The 17835-nt window shown below is 39.8% G+C and overlaps 1 protein-coding gene across 2 annotated transcripts in view; it reads left to right on the top strand.

Moving 5' to 3' along the window:
* The window catches only part of PRKN (parkin RBR E3 ubiquitin protein ligase), a 1259306-nt gene that overhangs the window by 448553 nt on the left and 792918 nt on the right, over positions 1-17835 (top strand). For both annotated transcript variants that reach the window (XM_073337855.1, XM_073337854.1), the window contains exon 3: positions 5922-6162. In XM_073337855.1, coding sequence (XP_073193956.1) covers positions 5922-6162 — 241 coding nt within the window. The remainder of the gene's footprint in view (positions 1-5921; positions 6163-17835) is intronic.

The following is a 17835-nucleotide window of genomic DNA, read 5'->3' as shown; positions in this document are numbered from 1 at the left end:
CCCATTTTGGGAGTGAGAAGCTTTAATACTTTGGAGGATCTGAACCCAAGTGCCTAAGTCACCTTTGAAAAATGAATTTAGGCTCCCAAGTCATTGAGACACTTTTGGAAATTTTATCCCACATCTACCCCAACATTGTTACAATGTCTTTATTTTGAGAGTAGTTTCAAAATAACAACTCGATGTGTGATGGATTTTGTGTTGGTGAACTAATTTATTAAGCAATTTAAATATATTCTGTTAAAAATATTATGGGCAACAAGATGTAAAAAAATCGCGAGTCTGTTAGTGATAACATGATGCTTTCAAGTTGAAACCTAATAACAGAATTGTTTCAGTATTAAGTCTGTAAAGTCCTTACTCTGACAAATCTCTGCTGACTGGGTTAATGCTCCACTAGAGAAAAAGCGTGTTATTAAAAATTCAATAAAAAACAGATTTTCATATTTTAGAATTGCATTATATAAAGAAAAAAACACAGACTTGCTGAAAGGAATATGTCGAATCAAATCAAAATTAAACAACAATTACCAGATGTTGGTGAAAAAACAAGATTACAGAGTATGCTGAAATATCTATAAGGGAACCTTGTTCAATTAAAAGTGTACCCGATGATTAGAAACACGTAACTTTGATAGTGGGACAAATTCTGCTGTTAGTTACACCAGTGTAAATCTTTAGTAACTGCATTAACTTCAGTGAAGTTACTCTAGATTTACATCAGTGAAACTGGGCCAACTTTCTTCCCTTAGGCTTGAATAGAGACTGGGAGTGGATGGGTCATTACACAAAGTAAAACTATTTCCCCATGTTTATTCCACCCCCCACTCCCCACTGTACCTCAGACGTTCTTGTCAACTGCTGGAAATGGCCCACCTTGATTATCACTACAAAAGGTCGCCCCACCCCGCTCTCCTGCTGGTAATAGCTCACCTTAAGTGATCACTCTCCTTACAGTGTGTATGGTAACACCCATTGTTTCATGTTCTCTATGTATATAAATCTCCCCACTGTATTTTCCACTGAATGCATCCGATGAAGTGAGCTGTAGCTCACGAAAGCTTATGCTCAGATAAATTTGTTAGTCTCTAAGGTGCCACAAGTACTCCTTTTCTTTCTCTCCTCTATGTCCATATGTGGAGAAGTGTCTGCATTAAGGCCTGAAGCATATGGAAGGGACAATGCTGCCCCTGTGATATTCGTCCCCATTCCTACAGAATCCCCTTGGTTTTGGACTTCATTATTTATCTAAAATATGTAGCAGGGATGGCCAAACTTACTGATCCTTTGAGCCGCATACAATAATCTTCAGAAATTTGAGAGTTGGGCACGCCTGCCGGGGCTCAGGGCTTCAAGCCCCACTCCTGCTGATGTCCCAACACTTCCCCCTCCCCGAAGGGCTGAAGCCCCTACCCCCAGCACCTTGCTGCAGAGCAGAAGCCCTGTGCTCCCCCTTCCCCAGTCTGGTAGGTAGAGAAAAGGATGCGGGTGTGGGGGGCACCGCAAGCCACACTTTAACTGTAAAAGAGCCTCATGTGGCTCACAAGCTGCAGTTTGGGCACCCCTGGTGTACAGCATTTTTAAGATGATTACCACCACAGAGTTGGAGGGAGCAGAGAGAAAGTGGGGCAGAGGATATGGCCCAGCTTTTCAGGATTCTCCCATTCTACCCAAACCCACAAGGGTAACCAGCTAAAGTTAATACAGACCATCTGTATTGTGGCAAATTGCCGGCACTACTATGATGGGTCTCGCACTTTCTCTTCTTGGGGGGGGGGGGTTCAGGGCACCATTTCTTGCTCCTGAACTGGGGTATTAACTGCCCCACTAGTGTCCTAGAGGAGGGGAGTGGAGAGGGAGGGACCCGGGGCCACCCTCTACTCCAGGCCCCAGCCCAGGGGGCCCTAGGGATAGCGGTAAACCACTAGAACTAGCAGTTCCTTCCCCTGGGCTACTTCCCTCTCCTGCCCTTCAGCTTGTGGGGCTTCCTGCCCTCCCTCTGCACAAACCAGGTGTCCCTTTACCTAGGGTCTTGGTCTTCTTAGCCCACCACAGCACTTCTCCAAACTCTCCTCTCCTTCCCTCCAAACTGCTCTCTGCTCCAACACCAATCCACTCTGTTTCAACTCCTCAAAACTGCTCTTTGCTCCAATGCCAATCCACTCTGCTTCAACTCCTCCAAACTGCTCTCTGCTCCAACACTAATCCACTCTGCTTCAACTCCTCCTCTTGTCTGATTGAAGCGGGGGGAGGGGGGTTATCATGTGACTGGCTTCAGGTGCTTTAATTGGCTTCAGGTGCTTTAATTAATTTATAGCAAACTTTTTTCCCTCTGCAGGGAATAAGGCTCCCTTCTAACACTCTCATGCTGCCTTCTGGTCATGCTGTATCACAATATATTAACTGCCATTGGTTTGCCCCAACACAGAAATCTGCAGGGCCATTGTGGGACAGCTACGTTACTCCACCTTTGTAAGATGGTATGCCAGCACAACTGGGTGAACCTGCAAAATAATTGTTCATCCCTTCCCTCCAAAACAATCAACTGTCCACCGAGATCACACCAGTTTACACAGAGCCAATGTGATGAAGCTGAGGAGGGTTAGCAAAATGGTTCTTTGGGGGTACATCCAAGTTTATTTCTGTGTAGCTAGGCTAGGGAATAACTCCGTGGGCTGCGTGTGGCCCGCGAGCTGCGTGTTTGAGACCCCTGAGCTAGGCATTATATATAACTCAGTCATAATGCTAAAGACAGGCCTGGGCCTTCAGAGGTAACACCTGGAGAACAATTTCTGCTAAAAATGGTGAAAAGGTCAGCACTACTCAGAACCTATCTTATGCAAAGCAGAAAGGACCACTTAGAGCTGTAAAGGTTTCAAGATGGACATCTGGTTTACAAGCAAATGAGGGGGATGGAGAAAAAGAAATGCTGAGTGAATACCAGGTGTTCAGAGAGCAGTATGCATTGTGAATCCAAGAACTGTAACAAGTGAAATCCCAGTAATCTGAAGGACTGTTAAATTATTGGAACAGTCAGGAGATGGTAATTTGTTTATTTCATTGATTTCTTGCGGGAAATGTGTTGATTCATCTGGGATCTTTTTGAGAGAGGAGACATAACAAGTGGGTGCACCCCTCAATTGGGTGAAAAGCCCTATCTGGCCTTAAAAATGTTGGTTGCTTCCCATAACATGAAGAACATCTGGAAAGAGTTGCCGACTGAGATGCCATTCCAGCTGGCCGCTCAGGGAAAGGAAGGCTTTTTGAAAATCCAAGACCTGTAGAAAAACAAGCAGTGTCCCTTTCTTTCAGGCTGAATAGAGAAACTGTTTTGCACTACTAGAAAAGATTATCACGATTGTGACATCTTTAACTGAACTACAAGTTCCCTCTGATTCTCAAGATCCCAACTGAATGTGAACTGTGGAAAGAGCTGAAGAATTCGTATAGAATTGATATCTAATACCAGGTTAAATTGATAAGGTACATTGGGAGCAAATAAATAATTATCAGGACACCTTCTACCCTTCTTCCCCCTGCACAGGCACATTAGGTGGCTCATGATTGAACCCAACATGATTGTCAAAATTGACCCTGGAACTTATTATATGGAATGTGGGGATAAAAAACAAATTTGTGATACCACATGAGAATAGTTCATTCTGCTTCAACAGGAAGCTGTGGTCCATGGGCACAAAAAAATATAAGGAAGCATGTCTGAGGGAGCACATGCAGTAACTTCAAAGAATTAAAAAGTGCCTACAATATTTGATACCACCTGAATTATGAGAAGCTCAGAGAAAGGAAAGCAATATCTTGATTTTAAAATGTAGAGATTAAAATCCTAAAGAGTTTATTATTATCTGAGCTTGTTTCAAACAGAAGTGTATGGTAAACTTGAAAAAAATGTTTCTTAATTAATTACTTGGGTTTATAACTACTTGGTGGATTTCAGAGGAAAAAGCAGTTTTAAAATAACTCAGACTGTGTATTTGGAATTACTTTACAAAATATCACATATAGGTATTGTGACAGGGTTGGGCCAGATGGCTACAGGAGATTGATAGGATGCAGATATATTAGCCCCAGATTAAGCAGGTCCCTTTTCCCTGGTTACGGTAACAGGGGAGGTTCCAGAACAATCAGGAACTTGATGGAGCCAATTAAGGCAGGCAGGCTAATTAGGACACCTGGAGCCAATTAAGAAGCTGCTAGAATCAATTAAGACAGGCAGGCTAATCAGGGCACCCTTCAGTCAGTGAGGGGTGTGCAAGGAGGTGAGAGTGAGAGGGTGTGCTGCTGGAGATCTGAGGAGTACAAATGCTATCTGGCATCAGGAGAAAGGTCCTGTGGTGAGGATAAAGAAGGTGTTGGGAGGAGGCCATGGGGAAGTAGCCCAGAGAGTTGTAGCTGTCCCACAGCTGTTACAAGAAACACAGTAGACAGCTGTGATCCACAGGGCCCTGGGCTGGAACCTGGAGTAGAGGTCGGGCCTGGGTTCCCCCCAACTCCCTATTGGATACAGGAGGAGTTGTCCTGGACTGTGGGTTCCACCAGAGGGGAAGGTCCCTGGCCTGTCCCCCAACCCACTAGGTGGATCAGCAGAGACTGCAGGGATTGTTCTCCTTCCGTTCCCCCATGCTGGCCAGTGATGAGGTTAGCTAAGTGAACGGCAGGTTTGAGTCACTAGCAAAAGTGGCCAAACTGAGGGCTGCTGTGAATCTCTGAGGCGAGCAAATCCATCAATAAGTGCAGGACCCACCAAGGCAGAGGAGGAACTTTTTCACACTATGTATATGTATATGGGAGAACTTGATTTATGGTTTGTTTTTGTTAATAATACTTGAGAAAAAATAGTTTGACATTTAAATTTAAGGAACAAAATAATTGTCGAAAATATTTATATTTCTGACTTTAGAATTAGTGTTGGCAATGGTCTTTGAATATCATAAAAAGCATCTCTTTTAAGATCTGTTTGGACAATGGCTGTTTCTTAAGACTAGTAGGATAAAGCAAGATCAACCCTTTGTCAGAATAATAGGATTACTATGGATTATATTTGTTGAATTTAATTATCAGGTTTTGACAAACTTTTCAGATTTCCAAGTTACATTTAATACATATACTTCTTATTATTAACTGTCATATAACTTTCTTTATTTCACTTTCGAAAGCTTTATTTTGTTTTCTCTTTTAAGTTTGTTTTAATTAATAGCAACTGTAAATACAGAAAAAAAGTTTTGAGCCTACTTTCTTAGTCTAAACAACATAGCTTCCAAAAAAATGTGTGGAAGTCTAGAATGATTAACTAAAATGATATAACTGTAGTGTTTACCCCTATATATCATGCACAGTGTTTTAACTGAAAAAAAAAATAAAATGACAATGCACTGCAATTTTTTTTCAGTTTTCCAACATGTAGCAGCAAGAAGTGGGAGGATGGCATTACTTCATTTATCCCTCACACACACTAATTCAAGCATTGGTGTGAACACTTTTAACTGTTACTGTTTATTACTGTTAGTAAAAAAGGGGACACCTGTGCTTTATTAAATATTAATATTATAAACATTTTTCATCATTGTCTGTAAAAATACATTTTATAGATTGAATTTTCTTAGTGTCTGACTTAAAACTTCTCTCTGTTCATCCTCCAACAGAATTATTCAGACCTGTTGGCTCTGGTCCACCATTTCTTTGTTAAATATTTAGAATTTGTAAGCATTGTGAACCTGTTGCCAGTGCAAGTAATCCTAATTCTTGCAATTTATACTTGTCACTTTTCTTTGAACTCTGTTAATGCTCATTGAAATTGCACATGAAATGGATTGAAAGTGTCTTAACAAATACCAAATTGGAGACAGAGTGAATTTTTTCTTTATGTGTCAATCATATTTTGGGATTTTGTTTTTGTTTTTCAGAACTGTGACCTGGCCCAGCAGAGTATAGTTCATATTGTTCAGAGTCCCCTAGACAGTGGTCAGAAAAGGACTGACGTTGAAACTGCCAACGCTGGAGGTATTCTAGGAGGCATGGAAAAAGAGCCTGAAAGTCTAACCCGTGTAGACCTTAGTACCAGCGTCCTCCCATCTTATTCTGCAGGGCTGGCTGTTATTCTGGATACTACAGACAACAGCATTTCCCTTCCATCTGCTAAATCAGGTAACTCACTGAGACTGTACAATTCAAAACTTAGCACTGACATTTCAAACTTGTCCTTCATAGTGGGATCATTCTATGCAATGACACAGCCACAGTTTCTTTTAGTCTTTTAAACAAACAATATAATGTCAATAATGTACGGTGAATATGTAGCTGAGCTTTCGATGTGTCTTCTAGTAGAGTATGTCGTACCTATGCCTGGGGGATGAACAGAATGGTTTGCTCTTCCTTTTCTTAACTTTTATAATACTATTTAGTATTATGGATGAATAAAACAAGCAACCGCCGTCTATTCTTGTAACTGAACCTGAAACCAGTTTCCTTGACTACAATATTAGACAGCTGATGCATTGAAATTTTAATCTAATTTACAAGTTTTATGGCAGTTTTATGTTCACAAATTTTATTAAAATACTTCTATGAAAGTTTTGTAAAGACACAACAAACACAAATGAACATATAAGGACAGATGAGTTACGGTATGGATTTAAAAAGTTCTTATTCACAAAATTACAGTTTACAATATCCATACTTCATTCCTGCCACCTATATCTGGCATGAATGAAGTAACAGGCAAATTGGCAAAAATATCAAGTGTATGAATAATTAATCTGAATTTTGAAAGAGATTCCCAGGCCTCACTTTTTCCAAGAAGGATCCCTAAAATAGTATTTCAATCTTCTAAGAGGCAACATCCTTACAATAATCCCCACCGAAAACTATGCATTTCCTAAATGAGTAGCAATTTCTCTATGGAATGCGACAGTACTGAAGTGACGTTTTTTTGGTAATTCGTTGAAGATGCTGTTTAAAAGATCAATACACAAACACCTTTTTGAAGAAGCAGAAGAGTCCAATTCTAGAAATAAGGCAAACCGAAACCTCTGAGATTAACCTGACCAAAAGAATCATCTTTACAATATATGGATTACCAAAACTGTTAAAATAACATTTGGAGAGTGTCGTAAAGTAAATCTTGAAGAAAGTGTACAATTCATGGGTGGGTCACAGAAGTGTTCCACAACTGACTTGATCAACCTCTCACTGCCAACTAATGATGAATGAGTGCAGTTTACAAACAAATTAGTGCCTAACTTAATGATGCACATCTCACATTCTGAATGAGTAATGAGACAAGAGGGGTGCATGCTAATTTAAATCTGATCAGTTGGGGCACATATGATGAGATTGGGCTTGCTATCTGAAGCACTGTGATGTGAACTGCTGGATTCTTCTGTTAATTTATTTTTTGTTTGTCCCTAAATACAATATTTACATAAACTTAATAACGTTGCCTGACATCACAGGGCAGTTTACACATTTAAGGGTTCTTGTGGCACATCTGCATATTTTCACGGAGTTGTGTCTCTTTCACACTCCGCAATCTCCATGTGGCCTCTGACAAAACAAAGTGTGCTCATTTGTCATAGCAAGGACCCCCAATGGCAGGATGATAATGTAACTGAATGTAGATTGCCCGTGTCAGTGGACTAGGTCTATCTGTGATGCAGCTAAATAGTTTCTTTATTTTATGAACAAAATAAAGAGACAGTTTTACCAAGGCTATATATACATTTAAAACACTATAGCAGCACAGCTGTAGCGCTTCAGTGTAGACACTCGCTGAAGCAATGAGAGGGGTTCTCCTATTGCTATAGTTAATTCACCTTCTTTAGAGGCAGTAATGAGGTCGACAGAAGAATTTTTCCATCCACCTAGAGCTGGGGATTATGTCTGCTTAAATACATCACTGATAGGGCGTGGATTTTTTCACTCCCCTGAGTGACATACCTGGATCAACCTAACTTTTCAGTGTAGATTAGCTCTGAGTGATACTTCTGCCTGGCTAGTTGTTAATGACGGGTACTTTGTGGTGGTCTTTTCTACTCAGTTTGCTATGAGTCTCACTGTTATGAAAGAGGTAAAGAAAAAATCTGCTTCTAGTTGATTGGTGGCTGCACACTCACCTGCATTGTTGAGGGTTGAAACATCTGATTCCTGTTTACTGATTTCTGCCTTTTTCTTTAAGTGAATGTAATGCTGGTGAAATGTATCAGACTGATAGTAGTAGAGCATGAACTCCTTCGTTCCCCCCCAAACCCCCCACAAAAGAAATATATCATATGCAGCTGCAATGAGAGCTTTCATTTACCTCCTCAATAGTTTGCCTCACTCCTGTGGGTCAGAAAGCAGTTTAGTCACAAAAACTATTCAGTCAATTGCCTTTCTACTGAGGCTGCTCAAAAGGCTGTCAGTTGTGATGGTGATTTTTGCAACTTAGAACCAAAACATCAACTCAGTGCACATACAGTAGGCCACAAAGCAGTGGGTAGATGACAGTCTGTGACTTAGAGGTGAAGATCTCCTTTAATTCTTTATTACCATCTACTCTAATATGCTGAGTGATTCTTTCATAACAGTACCAGTAGTCTCCAACAGGATCCAGCTTCTTCCAAAGACTTACATACTTCTTTCTCTTACTGCAGGTTGATTCTGTTTTCTTTTGGCACAAAAACCTTGGTTTCTGACTAGAAAGGACCGTTGAAATCTGTTATCTTCAGAAAGATTCTCTCAGAAAGATGTTCTTAAGGTATTTAGTAGTCAAAGTACAGAATGTCACCAGTCAGTCAGCGGGAGGGGAAACATTCACTGTACGGTAGTGCTATTATACAAATATTTATATTATATAAGTCATTTTAAATAACTATTTCTTGGAGCAGCTAGTCCTGGAACCCACAAGAGGAGAAGCAATTGCTGATTTAGTCTTAAGTGGAGCACCAGATCTGGTCCAATAGGTGAATATAGCTGCACCACTTGGTAATAGTGACTATTGTATAATTAAATTTAACATCTCTCTAGCAGGGAAAACACCACAGCAGCCCAACATGGTAGCATTTAATTTCAGAAAAGGGGACTGCACAAAAAGAGGAAGTTAGTTAAACAGAAATTAAAATGTGCAGTGCCAAAAGTGAAACTCCTGCAAGCTGCATGGAAACTTTTTAAAGATGCCATCATAGAGGCTCAACTTAAATGTATACCCCTAATTAAAAAACATAGTAAGAGAAACAAAAAAGTGCAACCGTGGCTAATCAACAAAGTAAAAGAAGCAGTGAGAGGCAAAAAAGCATCCTTGTAAAAAATGGAAGTTAAATCCTAGTGAGGAAAATTGAAAGGAGCATAAACTCTGGCAAGTGAAAAGTAAAAATATAATTAGAAAGGCTAAAAAAGAATTTGAAGAACAGCTAGCCAAAGACTCTAAAAGCAATAGCAAAAATTGCTTTAAATACATCATAAGCAGGAAGCCTGCTAAGCAACCAGTGCAGTGACTGGATGATTGAGATGCTAATGGAGCACTCAAGGACGATAAGGCCATTTTGGAGAAACTAAATGAATTCTTTGCATCAGTCTTCACAGCTGAATATGTGAGGGAGAATCCCAAACCTGAGCCATTCTTTTTTGGTGACAGATCTGAGGAACTGTCCCAGATTGAGGTGTCATTAGAGGAGGTTTTGAAACAAATTGATAAATTAAACAGTAATAAGTTACCAGGACCAGATGGTATTTACCCAAGCGTTCTGAAGGAACTCAAATGTGAAATTGCAGAACTGTAACTGTGATTTGTAACTTATCATTTAAATCAGCTTCTGTACCAAATGACTGGAGGATAGCTAATGTGATGCCAATTTTTAAAAAGGCTCCAGAGGTGATCCCGGCAATTACAGGTCAATAAACCTGACTTCAGTACCGGGCAAACTAGTTGAAACTATACTAAAGAACAAAATTGTCAGACACATAGATGCACATAATTTGTTGGGGAAGAGTCAACTTGGTTTTGGTAAAGGGAAATCATGCCTCACTAATCTACTAGAATTCTTTGAGGAGGTCAACAAGCATGTGGACAAGGAGATCCAGTGGATATAGTGTACTTAGATTTTCAGAAAGCCTTTGACAATGTCCCTTGCCAAAGGCTCTTAAGCAAAGTAAGCTGTCATGGGATAAGAGGGAAGGTTCTCTCATGGATTGGTAACTGGTTAAGAGATAGGAAACAAAGGGTAGGAATAAAGGTTAGTTTTCAGAATGTAGAGAGGTAAATAGTGGTGTCCCACAGGGGTCTGTACTGGGCCCAGTCCTATTCAACATATTCATAAATGATCTGGAAAAAAGGTTTCAGAGTAGCAGCCATGTTAGTCTTGAGGTGGCAAAATTTGCAGACGATACAAAACTACTCAGAGAGTTACGTCCAAAACAGACTGTGAAGAGTTGCAAAGGGATCTCACAAAATTGGGTGACTGGGCAACAAAATGCCAGATGAAATTCAGTGTTGATAAATGCAAAGTAATGCACATTGGAAAACATAATCCTAACTATACATATAAAATGATGGGGTATAAATTAGCTGTTATCACTAGTTGCGTCAATACTGGTGGTTAGGTTGGCATAGCTATGATGCTCAGAGGTGTGATTTTTTTTATATCCATCAGCCTAAGTCTTAAGAGTAGACCAGGTGTTAGAAGCTCAAATCACCTCCCTCATTGAAGAACCAGAGGAGAACGCAATATTTCATCTGGATAAGATGGGCACAACCATTTTTGTTATTATTATAAAGAATATTACAAAATATGTTGGCTAAACTTGGCTCGTGCTTTAACCATGGACAGACATAGCTGTATGACATACATCCCTTTTTACATCAATTTTTCCTTTCCTTGTGACTGGCCACTCTGCTCTACATGGCAAAGAAGTGGGAGGGGGAATTGAAAAGGTTCAGCTAATGGTAGCAGTTTATTAATAAAAAAGCATTGCCAGAATAAAAGAAAAATTAAAGTTAAAAAGCATTGCAGCCACAGCCCAAGCAAAATATAACTTGTGTGAACACAATCCTTAAAGGTATTATGAAGAACACCCCAGGGCTGGAGAATACGTTAAGGCAACGTGTGTACTCACTATCATAGTAGCCAGTAGGTTGGAGATCCTATTTTGCTCCATTCTTGATGAAGTAGAATTTTTCACTCAATAGAAATTGCAGGCGGTCTGTCAGATTTCTGGACGAGGAAACCTCCGTCTGCTTCCTCTGTAACACTCAAACTCACTCCAGTCATTTACCCAGTACAAGTCACAGAAGGATTTCCCCTGTATAGCCAGAAGGTCTCTACCAAGAGGCATGGAATAAATACTTTTTTATTCTTGGATCCCCAACAGAACTACATCATCTAAGGGCATAATGGCCTGGAATAAGTTTAAAATAATCGCCAATGTTCTGTGTCACAGGGAATGCCCCCTCCCTCCTCTTAAAGTCTCCACTATCAAAGTGACATTTTTGGAAGTGGGAGGATTTTGGTAACTCACAGCTCTTTTTCTTGGAATATGCTTTAATCAAGCTTGCAATCTGCAGAAGGTAGCTACCATTGTGAGCTAGCAAAAGGGATGGCATTTGAGATAAAAGTTGCCATGTATGCAGCTATGTAGAAAGTGTATAAGACCATACTGGGACTCAAGAACATTCACAAACTTTTATTTTGCTATGTTAAAACCCCTAAAATATCTTCAGATTCAGAGAGGGATGGGAGGATGCCAAAGAGTCTGCTCTCTGTGAGCCAAAGGCTGCAGAATCTGAGGGACAAGGAGTGGAGGACCTGGGCACATATGATTTGCTTCCAATGGGCAGACCAGCACCGCAGCAAGGAGCAGGCATCAATGTAAGGACATAGGGATGACTGAAAAGAGAAGAAAGGAACAGTTGGAGTTGGAGGAGAAGTGAACCTGAGATGAAAGAGATGCTGGCAAAGTGACTCCACCATGATTGAGAGATGAGAAAGTGAGACATGGCTTTTCAGTGTGACCTACTTGAAAGACTTATGGGGATTGTGAGTTAGTTGACTCAAATCTGTTCTATGCAAACCATCTACCTACCTATACTCAATGCCATCGCTTCCAACACCTCAGTGGTAGCATGTCCTTCAGCTGTGTACATCTCTGGCTATAGGGGAGCTAGTCAATGAGACACCATAAGCAATATCTGCTGCATTCTACTTCCATTCCAATACAGAGGAAAGAACCGATAACTTAATGATATATAAAACTGAGCATCGCTATTTTCAGTTTATTTTGCTCTTTGATGTTTGGAGATTTTTTCACTATTATATCCCTGTCATGTACCTGTTGCTATTTTGTACTTGCTTGTTTTGTTTTCCACACTTCCTCACCTTTGTAAAGGTGTTGAACTGCCCAAATATGCTTACCTTTAATAAAGCTTTGTTTGGTCACATACTGAGGTCTGGAATTACAGTGGATAATTACAACAAACAGAAAATGACAAGTCTACCATATTTCTTTTACAGAAATCATACCAGACTAAGTTTCATTTCACTCACCTGGCCCAAGGTGCAGCATCAACTCCAGTTAATCAACACCATTAATCAGCCTCCCTGCCCCCCTGTATTCCCGAGGCAGCTTGAGAATGCGGGTGCACAAGGCATCATGTAATGGACCCTGCACAAGCATCAAGAAGTAGACTAGGTGGTTGTTTGTAAACAGACTTAAAACCTTTATTGTCCTTGATCCATTCTGTCCTCAGATATTCCCTTTTATCTTCACATGCATTGTGAAGCACACAAGAAGTCCCAATCATGTATATGACACTATATACATCACAGTCCAAATGAGTCTATAAGCAGCTTCATCTTGTCTTCATTCAGCCAAAATCACATTCTACCACCACCCTGCACCTTCTCAGTCTGTAGTTGTACTGTCTCCTGCCAGACTGGTGGAAATCAGGATAAGTTTAATCACTCAGGGCTGTAGATGATAGGGCAGGTTGGCACCATCATACTAGACACAGATACCTCATTGATAACCATGTTCCTAGGTGGTAATAAAGTATCAGCTTTCATTGTGGTGAAATAGGCCACGCCTCCAAAACACATAGGTAGTTGGGAAGTTGATATTAATGAACATAAACTAGAAACTACAAAGAATGGCTGGAAGAAAGGCCAAAGCAAATAAATACAATAGCTAGCACACCAATGGGGTTAGCCCTAAGCCCAGTTTAGCTGCTGCCACTGTGTCAGAAGGCCTTTTTCCATTAATCCTGCCTTAGGAAAGCATAAGAGGTGCACAAGTGTCCATTGATACAGGTGTAGAAAGAGGTAAAAAATAGGAATAAGACACTCAAGGTTGGGGTTGCTTCTTCTTCATACTAGTAGTAAAGGCCTCGCTAGAGCTGCAGAGTCTATGTTCAAGGCATCCTTCCTGTGTAATGCTAGAAAGTTTGAGTAAGGGCGGGTAGAATAATGTAATCTAGTGAGGTGTAAGAACATTTATATTTAATTCAGGATATTACTGTAGTTTTATGACTGTTGTTTGAAATATGAATATATTTGTGTTGTGTACAAAGGGCAGGGACTCACACTTACTGGGAATTCCTCATTCATGGGGAATAATTGCAATCCCCGATCCCCATCACGAATGGGGTTCAACGGGCTACCCGCATCTGTCGGCGTAGGGTAGACACACGCTGACCCAGTCAGTGTAGCGCGCGTGCAGCCCCGGACATTTAAGGGCATCACAGACCTGTTATTGCTCAATCTCGGGTGGCTGAATGCCACTTGTCCCTCTAAGAAATTGTGTACAAAGGGCAGGGACTTAATCAACGTGAGCTTATAACCCGCACTTACTGGGAATTCCTCATTCATGGGGAATAATTGCAATCCCCGATCCCCATCACGAATGGGGTTCAACAGGTTACCCGCACCTGTCGGCGTAGGGTAGACACACACTGAGCCAGTCAGTGTAGCACTTGGCGCCCCAGACATGTAAGGGCATCACAGACCTGTTATTGCTCAATCTCGGGAGGCTGAACGCCACTTGTCCCTCTAATTGTTACAAATCTTATGGTATTTTATAATCTATAAGACATTTTTGAAAACATCTTCTCACTTAAATACAGCAATAAAATAACTTAGTGTGCTTTGAATTGTTAGAAAGCCTGTAAAGGATAGGAAAGTGCTTTGTGTCCCAATTTTGCTTGAAGCAAGTGGGCAACCCAAGTTTTTGAAGTAGTTTTAGAAATGTGACAAGTAATTCTAAACATATACTGTCAAATTAGTTCCAGGTCAGGTAACAGTATGATGTTCATCTCTACTTCCCCATTTTAATATGGCATTAGTCTGAGTACTCCTAGATCTAAAATATACTGCTGTTTTTTCTCATCATCTCCTTGAGAATATCATCAAAACGTGGGCACTGATCCATCCAAAATGGCCTCCAGCATTGCATGAACATCTATACTGATACTGTGGGACATGAACTCCTATAACTGCTCAACAACTGAACCAGACAAAATGAAGACAAGTACAACGATGCAATTATTTTTTGCTCATGACCTGTTTTAGCCTGCTGTGTCAGAAAACTGGATATCTAAAATTTACCATACATTTTAAAAAGAAAAAAAAGTGTTCTAAGCAGATTTCTCTGTCATTTACGAGCACTTTTCAAAAGGAAACTACTCTGTATAAAGAGTTTTTTGGTTTTTTTCCCCCTTGCTTATTGGGATAAATCATTGATGGATTAATGATAAAATAAATCCATAGATTAAATCTACTGTAGGTCCATGCTGATCAGTGTGAATCAACAACTGAAGTGGGTAAAACAGTATCCTGTTCAGTTTACATTAAATAATTAGCTCATTTTTTTCAAAGCTTTATCAAGCTCTAGGTCTAATGACAAGCAATCACTAAAGTATTTACATTGAATTTACTTTTTTTTTTCACTTTTGTATGAATACATCTGAATTGAATTTGGTTTTTTCTCTTTATGCAGTAATATTGTATTTAATGCATAGTTGCAAAACTGTATGGTAATTCAGTTCTTTAGACAGGTATTCATTTAAAGGAAGCTCGATTGTTCTACAAGCAAATGGAATAATTCATCTGGTACATGGCAAATGTATTGTTTCACCAGATGAATTCATGTAACTAGTCAGGTTTCTATGATATTTTATGATTTGGAGCACTGGCAGTTTTTCTAATAATAGGGTTAAATCCTTTAATTGGCTTTCATTTAAAAGAAAATACATCGTATGGTATAATATTTGAGTATATGTTCATTTGGGGCCTAGAAAAGTTGTTGTTCTAACAAGTTTGTTGATTTAAAGGTAAAGTGCAGAATCTGTCCAAGGATCAATCCTACAGCAGTAATAGAAGAGGAATTAAATTGTGGCTCTTACAGCACTGTCCATGGCAGGGTGGGGGAAGTTACCCCAGTGGTAACTCCCATGGACATTGTCCCCTACTCAGGCAAAATGCCTCCAGGAGGACATGGGCTGCAGCAGCCTGCCTTGCTCCCTTTGTAGGGGTGCAGTGTGCCCTCTGAACCGTCCCACCTCTGTTAATCTTTTGATCAGTGATGGGGGAAACGTGTGGCCATGGCTCTACTCTCTCTCTTCCTCTTAATGGTCCCTGGTACTCGCATGTCTCTGATAGGCATGATTATGCAAGAACCATTACTGTGACTAGTACCTATACAGAATGTGAAGGAGGAATCTTTGTTTTGCCAGTAAGTTTTGTTCACATTACTAACACTTAGAGCAAGAAAGACAGTGCTCTGTTTAAAATGTTGGTAACATCAACTGTTGGAGAGGAAACAGTGATTCCTGAACAGGAAATGAAGAAGGAACTGATATTCTAATATTTGGTTTTCTGATTGAACTGTATTTGTAATTTGGAATTCAGTGTATATGTTAGGAGAAAAGCAGGGCCATAATATGGTGCAGTCTTTTTATATATACATATTTTTTTTCAGATTAGGCCTACCAAACACTTTTGGTATGTGATCCAGAGTTTGTTTGGAGATTTGGTCCAGACCCGAAGCCAATTTCCAAATATTGCCTGCTTTTGCTTTTTTTATGCTCACATGTTTCTAGTGCAGTTGTTCCCAAACGGTGGGCCATGGATGAAACACTGGTGATCCACTGAGCTCTTCCTGTTGCTCCATGGGGAGGTTGCTGGTCACATGGAGCTGGCTCCATCTACTCTGCTGGAAATAATCCCTATTTCCAGCAGAGGGAATTGATGCTTTGTGGAAATCATCACATCCTAGTAGCACTAGGAGATGGTAACATAGGAGCTGCCATAGTAGTGCAAATCATTAGTTTATCTAGCTCTAGTATCCTTCCTTTGGCAGTGGCCAGTACCATACCTGATCTTTCAGAAGAAAGAAACCTAACTCTGGAATGCAGCACTCAGACTGTGCAGTGCTGTTTTTAGAGATAAGTATTCTTTCTTGACCATTACAGACACACCCTTGAAGCATGAGATCTGATTACCCTTAAAGCATGTTGCCACCGGAAGATAAGGCACTCTTTAGTTTGGTCCTCTTTGAAATGAGGTTTTCTAAACAACCCGTAGTACTAATTAACTAATTACTGATTTTTTCAGCCATTAGTAATTAACCGTTGCTGTTTCTATCAAGTTTTTTAAAAACTAGTTAGGTTAGGTCTACACTTAACACGATGTGATTTTAGAAGATAGTAGCATCATAGTACCTTTTCAATAAAATGATTCTGTCGCGCTTTAGTGAAGATGCTACTAATTAATCCATAATTAATCCATAATCAATCCACCTCCATGAGAGGGGCAGTAACTATATCAACAGGAGAAGCCTTCCTGTTGACATAGCTCTGTCTACACTGGCAGATAGGTGGGGGTAAGATTGCTCAGGGGATTGGATTTTTGACACCCCTGAGTGACGTAGCTATACCAATATAAGTTTACATTGTTGACCTGGCCTAAAACTTAGAAACATACTAAAATTACTGCACTTTAGTTAGGACTGTATTAAAAAATTGACATTACAAAGTCCTTGAAAATTGACTCATATCCAGTGTGTCTTCTTTTAGGCTTATTAACCCTTGGTAACTCTCTGGTACACTACTTCCTGCTTCTAAATGTAAAAATTTATATCCCCTCTCGACCTTTCAGCATCAGCAGAAAGTGATTTTATAAGACATTAGCATAATGGAACCTTTTCAATAAAATGATAAATTGAGCCCATTTCAGAAAACAGAACACACATTTGGTAATTTATTGCAGTCAGTGCCTTGCCGGGAACCTTATACATATCATATGCTTTTAACTCTGATGAGAATGCTGCCATTTTTCCACATCTTGCATGTCTGTAACATGCACTGAGAAGAAAAATGTTCTTTCTAATGGAGCCAGCAGCACTTTTGGGAATGCTTACATGACATAATTATCTCTCATGAACATGTCTATTATTTCATTGTTTTTTTAAGGTTCTTTCATGTTAATTAAAGACGATAACATTTGCTAGCTTCCTCATGTTGAGGAGTGAGGAGGGAACACTGCTGTCTCCCTGGAATGAATTTTGATCGTTGATAGGTGAGAGCATAGATGGGTTTTCTTCTGAAAATGCATAACTCCAAATCTTTGTGCAACCAGATGGCAGTGACATTTGTAGATGGCAAATGTTCTGTTTTAATTAAACAAAGCTACACATGTAATGTTTTCAGGAAGAATTGTTTCCATAAATTAATAGTTGATGGTAAAAAAAAGATTAACTTACATTTAGGTAACACTTCTTATGTGTAAATATACACAATAGATCATGAATATGTAGGGTAGAGAAAATCTAATTATGAGAAAATAGGACAGGATC

This window comes from Lepidochelys kempii, chromosome 3 (assembly GCF_965140285.1).
Source record: "Lepidochelys kempii isolate rLepKem1 chromosome 3, rLepKem1.hap1, whole genome shotgun sequence".
NCBI lineage: Eukaryota > Metazoa > Chordata > Testudines > Cheloniidae > Lepidochelys > Lepidochelys kempii.
Note: the sequence above shows the minus strand (reverse complement) of the source record. Positions and strands in the feature narration are given on the sequence as shown.